We start from the raw sequence: 11,101 nt of genomic DNA, 5'->3' as shown, positions 1-11,101 counted from the left end.
GCGATGGCCCCACCCCCAACCCGAGCAGGGCGGGGCGGGCCCGGGGGCGAGGCCATGGCTCCGTGAGGCGGGGCCAGGGGGCGGGGCCAAAGCTACGTGGGGCGGGGCCAGGGCGGAGCTTCAGGGCCGGGTCCCGCCTCCGGCTCAGGTGTGCGTGGTTGGGGCCCGGCACCGGCTCAGGTGTGCGGGACCCCAGCGCGGCTGCGCGGGGCGGGGCCGAGGTTATTTAAGATCCGGTAATCACTTTAACCGCCATTTGCTCACTCGGAGCACGCTGCGGACGGGTGGCTCCTGTCCCCGCTCCGCAGCTTTTTCTCCCCTCCTGCTCCTTCTTCTACCTTTCGTTTCTCCTGCTTGTATTCCCCTTCTTTCTCTGCTTTTCTCTCTCCCCCCTTTTCTCTCCTCCTCAAAGCCGACTCCTTTCCTCTTTCGGCCTCCCCTCCTGTCTACTCCTCTACCCTTCCTTTTCCTCCCTGTATTCCCTTTCTCTCTCTTTCCCCCTTTCCTTCTCCTCCCCTTTCGGCCTCCCCTCCTCTACTCTTCCTTCTCCTCCCCGTATTCTTCTTCTTTGTCCCCCAGACCCTCCCCTCCTCTTCCCCTAAACCAGACTCCCGCTCTCCTCTTTCCTGTCCTGTCCTGTCCCTATCCCGCTACTCCTTTCTATTCCCCCTCTCTCCCTTCTCTGTCCGCTGTCCCTTCCCAGCCTTTCCCTTCCCTTTCGCATTCCTCCTCTCTTCCCGTTCTGTCCATTCCTTCTTTCCCCTCAGCCGCGGGGCTGGGGGTGCCGGACAATAATAAAGCCCAGAGGGCCGGAGTCCGGCGCTCCCGGCCCCGCTGGAGCCCCGCTGGTGTCCCCATGCAGTTCCATTGTTGAACGCAGGGGGCGCTGCCGGGGCTCCGCTTCCCCCATCCCACGGGGGCCCCTCGTTTGGAGGGGGTCCCGGGATGGGGGGTCGGGTTTGGGGACCCCCTTGTTTGGCGGGGGTCCCGGGGTGGGGGACCCCGTCATTAGGAGGGGGTCCTGAGGGGGGGTTAGGAAGGGGCCCCCTCATTAGGAGGGGGTCCTTGGGGGGTGGTGGGGGGGTTAGGAAGGGCCCCCTCATTAGGAGGGGGTCCTTGGGGGGGTAGGTAGGTAGGTAGGGCCCCCTCCGGAGGAGGGGGTCCCGGGGGGGGCGGGGCGGGCCCCCTCCGGGGGGGGGGGGTCCGGGGGAGGGGGGCGGGGCGGAGGGGGGCATTCCCCCTCCTGGCCCCGCCCCCCTCCTCCGGGCCCGTTCCTCCGGACGGGGTCCCGGCCCTGCCCCCTCCCGGGGACCCCCTCCTCCGGACCGGGGCCCGGGGGGGGGAGGGGGGGCGGGTGGGGTGGGGGGGAAGCAGAGGGGGGCACGTCACTCTGCGCCGTGAACCACATGTACACGTGTAAAAAAAAACCACACACACACGACCGGCCCTCCCCGCCCGGCCCCCCCACCCCCTCCCTCCCCCCCGGGCCCCGGTCCGGAGGAGGGGGTCCCCGGGAGGGGGCCGGGCCGGGACCCCGTCCGGAGAAGGGGGCCCGGGGGAGGGGGCGGGGCCAGGAGGGGGGAATGTCCCCCCTCCGCCCCGCCCCCCTCCCCCGGACCCCCCCCCCCCCGGAGGGGGCCCGCCCCGCCCCCCCCGGGACCCCCTCCTCCGGAGGGGGCCCTACCTACCTACCCCCCCAAGGACCCCCTCCTAACGAGGGGGCCCCTTCCTAACCCCCCACCACCCCCCAAGGACCCCCTCCTAACGAGGGGGCCGCTGTTATCCCCACCCCGGGACCCCCCAGTGTGATGTAGGGACAGCCGGAACCCCGGCGGTGTGGGGCGGTGTATTGAACTGCAATGGGGGGACCCGCAGAGCGGCTCCGGCCCCGTGTGGGGACCCCAGCGAGGGCGGGGGCGCCGGGCTCCGGCCCTCTGGGCTTTATTATTGCCCGGCACCCCGAGCCCCGCGGCTGCGAGAAAAGAAGGAGAGCGGGGAATACAGCACGAGAATAGGGGAGCGGGAGGGTACGTGAGGGGAAGGTGGGGGGAGGTCGGGGTGTGCAGGGCAGCAGGGGACGGGGCTGGCGGGAAGGCAGGGTGGGGAGGGAAGGAAAACGATGGAGGAGTAGGGTAAGGTAGGGATGAGTAGGGGAATAGGAGGTGGGATAGGAGCGAGGGGCGACCGTAGGGGGGGAGGGAGGGGAGGGCTAGGGGGGAGAGGGAGGGGGGGGGGTTTGGGGGGGGGTGGGTGTAGGGGGTGGGGGAGGGGAGGAAGGAAGGGTAGAAAGGAGAGGTATGAAGAAACAGAAATACAAAAGAAAAGAAACGCAAAAGAAAATATAGAGGAACAGAGATATAGAGCCCCGACCGACAGCAACCTACCCCACCGAACTCCGAGGGGCAAATAGCTCTGCCAGGCCCTCCCCGCGCCTTAAATCCCCCAAGGCCCCGCCCCGCGCAGCCGCACTGGGATCGCTCACACCTGTGCACGCCCCGCCCCTCACACCTGTGCCGGCCCTGCCCCCGGGGACACACCTCCTCCCCGCCCCCCTCTCCCGCTTATAAAAGCCGGCGGATCCGCCCCTGTCCCGTTTTCTTCGGAGGATGCTTGGCTTGAGATGCTGTGAGAGTGTCGGTCGGAGCGCTGCGAGGAGATCCGGATCGAGGGCTGGTGCTGCGTGGAGCCCGAGGCACTCAGGTAAGACCGGGATCGGGATCTGGGCCTGGAGATTCGGGTCCTGGTCCCGCCGGTGTCTGCTATGGAAGGTGGGCAGAGTGTGGGTGCTGGGGCTGGATGGTTGAGGCAGGATTGGGACTGGGATCGTGACCGGTATCGTTGCAGGTGGGAAGAGCGGCTCCGGAACGGGCGCTGGGACCGAGCCTGGTGCTGCTCTTCCGGCTGCGGCCAGTGCGGGACTGGGGTCCCGCCGGATCCGGATGATCGAGGTAGGATTGGGATCGGGATCGGACGGTCATCGCTGCAGGCGGAAAGAGCCGCTCTGGGATGGGCGCTGGGACCGAGCCTGGTACTGCCGCTCCTTCTCCGGCTGGTGCGAGGCTGGGGTCCTACCTGGGCTCTGGGCCGTGGGGAGTCGGGGCTATGATGGTGCCGGGCCGCCAGGAAGACGGCGCTTCCCTGGAGCAACCCCTGGGTCACGGCTGGAAACGGGTAGGGCAGGGGAATCGCCTTGACAGCCCCGGGACCTCATCGGCATCGCCGCTCCCTCAGCGCCGCCGCCCGTCCCGCAGGGCGCCCCCTGGCGGACACGGCGCCGCTCCTCAGCCCCACGGGGACACCGAGCCCCCTCACGGCCCGGCAGCACCGCGGCCACCGCGCTCCCCTGTACCGGGACACCGCACTCCCCTGTGAGAGCCACAGCGCCCACATCCCCCCGCTCCGTGACCGCATCCCCGGGGGATCCCCGCCGAACGAGCGGGGCTGGGGCCGCTGCTCCCGCTGCGGCTGTGCCTGGTGCGTGCCTGGAGGAGGCCAGAAGCCCCCGCAGGGCTGGCAGCCCTCACGCCCCTTGGGATCTGCGGGAGGAGCTGTGCCTGCAGCGTGCCGAACACACGTCCCGGTGTGGGCACCGGGGTACCGGGACAGCGCTGGCACAGACACGGCTGAAGCGCTGCCTGTGGCCCCTCAGCCAGGGGCTGCTCTGAACAGGTATGTGGAAACGCCTCAGCCCGGACAGACACCACCGACAGCCCAGAAGGACCCCAAGGAGCAGCGGGCATTGCCTGGAATGGAGGCACGGGCCGTTTGCAGAGGGCCTCAGACAGCAGTTCCTGTTTCTGACCTCCCAGAGCTCGCACACAGCTCCCAGGTATGTCTCGGCCACCCCAAATCTCCTCTCTCCTTTCCAGCCTGAGGCCATTGTCCCTCAGCAGCATTAAAGCCAAAGCTATCTTTCCTCACAGATATTGAATCCCAAGCAGTATGCTTTGGAGATGCCTCAAAATCAGAGGGCTGAGCAGGATGAAGTTTGGAGCTTTCCAAGGAGGCAGCTGGAAGTACAAAAGTGAAGAAAAACTTTCACGGGTGGGTCCCACTGGAGGTGTGCTGAAGGCAGGGATGTGCATCCCTTTCCTGAGGGGGAAAAATGTAAAGGCTACTGCTGAGGCTCTGAAAGGAGCTGGGCTTCTTCAGGGAGAGATGTGCTGCCTCAGCACAGGCTGGGAGTGCATCCAGCCACTGCCTTGTCCTGCTTTAAAATACCAGCTAGAGGCTGAGCTCTGGTGGGGTGTGAAATCAGCTGGGTTCCAGGGAACTCTGCCAAGTGACCCCAGGGACATCAGTGGAGCTGGGGGATGAGGGTTTTAAAAAGCAAGTTTTATGGAATCTAGACCTGTCCTTGTCCTGATCCCACTGAGCTTCCCTGGAATCTCTGCTGGCTCCTGACACAGCTGGTGTAAATGTGGTAGCTCTGCATGGGAATTTCCACTCTCCATGACTTGCTGTCAGGTTATTCCAGCAGGAATTCATCAGAGAATGTGGGGCTGTGGGTATAACTCAACTAGCAAAGCTGATACCAAACCCCAAATCTAGGCACCACATAGAGAGCAATCTTTGTGCTGCCCTGTCATCTAAAACCCCTGGGTTGGGAAATTTCAGCAGTCAAATACATGAAACAATCTCAATTCCAGCAGCCAGCATTCCTCAGACGACAGTCTGAGTCCCAGGGTGGCAGCTGGTGTCCTTTCCCGGCTGCTGGTGGGACAAATTCCCCTCAGAATGGGCAGGAGCAAGGATGGGAAAAGTACCGGGAGATGGGGCTGCTGGAATGCCGGCTGAATCGGGACATGAGGCCGCTGCAATGCCACCTGAATCGGCTGCAAACATTCCTTCCCTGCAGGAGCCAGAGCAGATCCCTCCTGGCCAGGCTGGGGGGCAGCTGCTGGGGCTGCTCTGGGGCAGAACCCCCTGCCCTGCCAGCAGCCCTGACTCTGCTTTCCCTCCCCGCTCCTGAGGGTGTCAGGGCCGCCGTGAGGGAGCTCAGACCCAAAAACCCCACAGCCCACAGAGTGAACGATCCCAACACAGAAAGGCAGTGTTGTGATAAAAAACCTGTGTTAAAAAGGCTGTGACAACACTGTAATGGGATTCCCAGGAACCTTCTGGTTTGCTCCTGGGTCTGTTTTTATGTATTTTTAGTCCCTCAATGGGCAGCTCATAGGATTTATTCTGGGACTCCGAGGTTGAGCAGGGCTGGCTTTGGATTGGCCTTCACCTCTGCTCCCCCTTGGGCCGAGCTGGGCGGACTCATCCCCTCAGCTCTTCCCTCCAAAACATCCCTGACTCATTTCCCTGCAGGTGAACCCGGGTTTGGCCCCAAGCTGTCCCCTCCTCACCTGCCCTTGCCCTCACGGTGTCCCTTCTGTTCCCCACAGTGCCCTGGTGACACCAGGGAGGTCCCTCTGCCTTTCTCCTGCCCCTCTCCAGCCCCGGCCGCTCCTCTGCTCGCTCTCTCTGCCCCTGTCCCACACAGAGGGGCACAAAAGGGGAAAGGGGTCATTAATTTAATTAATTCTGCAATTAATGAATTAATTAATTCCAACTCCCCAGTGAGAAGAACATGAACTCACAGCCACTGCGTCCTGACAGGTTCCTGCAGTGAGAGCTCAGCGCACGTCCACAGAGGTAAGTCTAGCATCTGAAACAAAAAGAAAACACAGGAGAAAAATGTGATTTATTTTGCTTCTAAGTTATTTCAGGTTCTTAGAGCCCAGCCAACATTTGCTTTTGATTTTGGTTGGGTGAGTCATGAGCAGTGGGCACAGGTCATGCCATCCGTGGGGGCAGAAAAAGTAGATTGGGCTCACCTTATTTCAAGTTATTAAAAAAGATTTAGAACTCTTTAAACATAACACCCTTCAATTACCATAATGTTTCTTCCTTGATTTTAACTGATTCTCAGTATATTTTATAAATCTTAAAATAACACCTCCTCCTTAACAGACTCCTAAAACATTAGACAAAAAGTCCTGATACCAGTCTCAGGCTTACACAAGAGACCCTCCCCATAACCAGACAAAAAAATCAAACTAATGTACCAAAACTAGACCTTATTAACATTAAAAATACAACTCAGCCATATCCAAAAATAACTCCAAACTTATTTCCTCCAAACACCAAATACTCTTCAAATTCTAAATCAAAAACTCTTTAAAAAGTAACAGAAACCATTAAAAATTCTTCAAATATCAAAAACCTATAAGTAAATATTACTCAAAGCCCACAAAAATATAGAACAATCTAATCAATATCCTAAATACAAAAAACCCCACTATACAAATTAGTACCATTCTAAATTGAACATACAGAAAAATCTTTTACCAAGAAACATAGCTCCCAATAAATAAAACCACCATGTAAAGATACAAGTAGTAATAGTAACCCAACAATCTAAAATTTCTCCAAAACACTTTAAAAAAACTTCAATGTTTATAAATAACAACCTTCAATAACTCAAGTATTAATAAATCAAAGAAAATTAACTTTCACTACATTTAAGTCTAAATAGTCTTAAATTTCATTTTATCACTGTAATGGTCTATTAAAATTAGGTTTATTTTTCCTTACTATCAGAATTAATTAATTCTAAATCGTATTAAATGAAAATTATCCTAAATTTTATTAAAAATCATTTATCTAAACTATGAAGTATATAGTTACTTTTCTTAAAAAAGTAAAACAACTCAAATTAAAGCAACAAAAATAAAACACTAACAAACACCTATTCATAAGTAAAAAAAACAGTTTATTATATCATCCAGTTAATCGAAAATTCTATTCTTCATTACAATCTCTAGTTTTTATCTTTTATAAATAACACCAAAAAATAGCAATTACTATTAATATCATACTATTTTAAAATTTTTACTTTATTTCCCTAATAAAGTATTTTTAAATAAGTATTTTAAATAAGTATTTTTAAAAAGTTATCTTAATTTCTCCAAACACTACTAATATACTAATTATAGAGAATTATTAATTTTATAATAAACATTATTTATAAAATGTTATTATAATATTTACTACTGACTTTCACATACTTTACCATCTCTTTATAGAATTAACAAAACCACATAATTTCAAAATCCGACTTTTTTGTTCTGTAGCTACTTACACATCTCTGAAACCAAGTTAACTCCCTAACTAATGTCTACACTACCTCTATAATTTAACCTAATATTATCTCATAATTTTAAATATTTTTCAAAGTTAAAAAAAATTAAACTTTATTAACAACCTCCTCCAAAATATTAATCTTATGACTTTCCTCAGTTATTACTACAAAAACGCTTCAATGAAAAATCCAACTACAACATTGATTTTTTTCTAAGTTTCATACTAAGTATTCAGCCTCTCCTACAACTACATTTCCTGCACCCTCACACTCTCAATATCTAACTCCAAATTCACAATCCTGTCTATAACCACTTTCAAATCTTTAAAAAATAATTTTACTATATTCAAAACATCTCTATTCTAAAAATACTTGAAAAAAACCCAATTATTAAATAATTTAATCTTTAATCCTAAAATTTTAACTCATAACTGCTATTTTTAAAAACCTTGTATAAAATGTATTAAGTAACATCCACCAATTACAATTTAAACTATAATCAAACCCTAGCTCTACCAAAATAACATAATTTAGAACAATCCCAAATATTTGCTACATCAAAAATAAAATTCAAATTTTAACTTAACAATTTGACTTCATCAATATAACAACTAAACCTATTTTTAACAATTGTGTAATCTTCCACTAATTAAAAATTTAGCAACTGTTACAAACTCTAAAACAATATACTATATTTAATACTTAATAAATATATAATTTCACATGTTACTAATTATACATAATCTAAATAATTCCTAATTAATTTAGTTCTTTCTTTACTGCATACATTACTTTAATCTTTCTTCATACTTATAACAAAAATTTTATAATATCTTATATAAATATTTCACAAATCCCTATGCAATTTTATAAACCAAAATGTATCAATAGTTTATTTCTCATATGAAAACATAAAGTTTTCTTACATCTCAACAAGTACAAAATCCCAGATAAATTGCAATAGAAAACATAAAATTACATCACACAAAACACCACACTGACTACTCCAGCACTAAAAAAACAAAATTAGACAAAGTAAGTACAGATGTAAATTACACAAAAATTCCAACTTACACCTAGCATCTTGTATTACACCCACCAAAAACTACAAACTTGAAGTTTCTTTGTAAATATAAAAATCAATAGTATCAAATTCTTATTAAATAATAACTTAAAATATAAAATTCAATCAAATATTATGCCTCTATTTAGTTCATTTACTTTTAATTATCCAACTTTACCAATTAACCAACCTAAAGCAAACATTTGAATAACTTCAACTAAAGTTTCAAGATTAAATAATTTGTATTTATCTATCACTACTCAAAAAAATCCATTCTTTACTTACCTAATCAATATACCAATTACAAATAATCCATATAATGAAAAAAGTACATTATTAACTCTTAGTATAAAAATAATTACCAATATATAATAAAAAAATCATTTATCCATCAATACTAATCAAATTATAAAAATAATTTTAAACCTTGAAACTTAAAAAAACACATCACTGTTTATGCCACCTATTATTTCAACAACAGTAAAATGATTAAATAAATTAAAATTTTATCTAAATAAGCAATCTAACATTACATCCCTTACATGAAATAACTTTTTAACAGATAGCAAAAGTATTAAACATGCAGTTTTACAAAACTAAACAATCAATTTTCTTTTATTAACACAAACATAAATATAAAAAATTAATGAAATATATTCTAGAAATTTATTAGATAACTCAAAATCTATTTATAAAAATATACAACTTTGAAAAATATCAAAAATAAGAATAAATATTAAAACCCAACTAAAAATTTAATAAATAAAATTTAACACCATAATTAACAAATATAACAAAATTGTATATTTTAAATGCATTTTAATTATTATAATACTACTAATAAGAATAAGACCTTATTTACTTTAATATATACAACCAATACTTAACAAATCTATTAATAAAAATTTCTTAATACAGAGAGAGAGGGGAGATGTGGGAACTGGACAACCAGAAACCTCCAGAGACACCAAAAGATTTGATCTGCAGCCTGGGAAGAAGCTTGGATTGATGTAAAAATACAACACACAGGCATTAGCAGAAAAATAATACAGAAAATAATGATGTTTTTGTGGCTGTAAGTAAGAGCATGCCTTGAGTGAGTGAGGAACTGTAAAGGTGAGGGGGTGCAGGGTTGATAATGTGAGGGTGGGGATGTGCAAAGTCAGAGTTCAGAATTGTAACAGAAGCATCTGTGTGCAAGTGAGGAGCCACTGGACAAAAGTGAGCACAGTGCAGCAGAGTTAAGGAAAGGTGATGGCTGAGAAAAGCAAAATGAACCCTGTGGCAGCTGTGTGTGGGTTAGAAAGTTCTACATTGCCTGTAACAAAGAACTGTGAGTGCTCTGGAACTGTAGGAACTACTTACTCTGTAAAGTCTGCTGGCCTCTGAGGCTGATCCTTACCTGAGCAATTAACCTTTCTCACCAGAGCCAGGGCACTGGGGCTGGTGTTGGTGTGAGCAATAAACCCTTCTCACCCAGAGCCATGCACTGAGGCTGGTGTGTTGGTGTGAGCAATAAACCCTTCTCACCAGAGCCAGGGCACTGAGGCTGGTGTGTTTGTGTGAGCAATAAACCCTTCTCACCAGAGCCAGGGCACTGGGGCTGATCCTTACCTGAGCAATAAACCCTCCTCACCCAGAGCCAGCCCCATCCCCTGGTTGCTGACAGTGGTGGCTCTGGGCAGGGCTGTCCCTGTGTCTCTGCCTGCACACAGGGCTGGGGCTGTGTCACAGACATCTTTTATGGAAAATCCTTTCCTTAGGACTTTTCCTCCTGAGAAGCTCGGAGGCCTCAGGAACAAAATGCAAACATTGATTATCTGCTGCTGTGGGATGCAGCAGGGGGATCTGGGATTGGTCTCATGTGCTTGTTTCTAATTAATGGCCAATCACACTCAGCTGGCTCACACTCTCTGTCCCAGCCACAAGCCTTTGTTATTCATTCCTTCCTTTTCTATTCTTAGCTGGCCTGCTGATGAGATCCTTTCTTCTATTCTTTTAGTATAGCTTTAATATGATATATGCCATAAAATAATAAATCAGCCTGTGAACCATGGAGTCAGACCCTGGTCCCTTCCCTCACCCTGGCCCCTGTGAGCAGTCCCAGGCTGGGCTGGCAGCAATGGCATCCCCAGGCAGAGGACAAGAGGAGCCCTGTGTGCCTCTGACTCACCCACAGCAGGGCAGGGCCTGAGCCCTCCAGGGCAGAGCCTGTGCTGGGGCCTCTTGGCTGTGGCTGCTCAAACTCCAAAGGTTTTGGCAAAGGTGGCAGGAGTTTGGTGATTTGTCCTGGCCTGAAAGAGAGGAGGAAAAGAAAATTAAGTCCTCTGTGGAAGTCAAAGGATGCAGCTTTCACACTTGTGCTCTGATGGCTCACTATGGGGTTTTATGCATGACAGGTGGCACCAATGCAAACATAACAGTGCCCTTTTCCAGCATTTTCATTCCTAACTATTTCAGACATTAAAAGCAAGCTCATTTTTCTCATTACATTCTTTGCCTCATTTGAACAGAACCATTTTTATCTCACTTGTCAGTCCTTTAGCACTGGGCTTTGTACAAAGGGAGGGTGCATCACAAGCAATCCCAAAGAGAAACCCCTCCAAAGCTGCCAGGGCAAGGTTCCAAGGCACTCCAGAGCACAGCCAGCTGTTCCTGCCCTGCCAGGCCACACAACCCTGTCCCATCCAGCTGGGCTGGGCAGGCCAGGCAGAGCTGCCCTTCCTCCTGGGAGCACAGGGAGACAGCCTGGGCAGCACCTGGAAACAACAGGGGAAAGGCAAAATGAAAATGGTTTCTGTCAGAAAATGAGTGTCTGTAATCAGAGCTTCTGGACAAATTCAGTAACAGCACTTTCATGTGATAAATATGGGCCCTGCCCATCCTGCCAGCCCAGGTGAAAGCAG

The 11,101-nt window shown here is 49.0% G+C and overlaps 1 protein-coding gene across 1 annotated transcript; it reads left to right on the top strand.

Annotated features, from left to right (window-relative positions):
- The first annotated feature begins 3,006 nt into the window (after positions 1-3,006).
- Positions 3,007-9,635, top strand: LOC134415023 (uncharacterized). Its single transcript, XM_063150349.1, has 5 exons — positions 3,007-3,154; positions 3,198-3,829; positions 3,924-4,044; positions 5,569-5,643; positions 9,114-9,635. The coding sequence occupies exons 1-3, from the start codon at positions 3,007-3,009 to the stop codon at positions 4,026-4,028; spliced, it is 885 nt and encodes a 294-aa protein (XP_063006419.1). The 3' UTR covers positions 4,029-4,044; positions 5,569-5,643; positions 9,114-9,635.
- Positions 9,636-11,101: the final 1,466 nt, after the last annotated feature.

This window comes from Melospiza melodia, chromosome 2 (assembly GCF_035770615.1).
Source record: "Melospiza melodia melodia isolate bMelMel2 chromosome 2, bMelMel2.pri, whole genome shotgun sequence".
Lineage (NCBI taxonomy): Eukaryota > Metazoa > Chordata > Aves > Passeriformes > Passerellidae > Melospiza > Melospiza melodia.
Note: the sequence above shows the minus strand (reverse complement) of the source record. Positions and strands in the feature narration are given on the sequence as shown.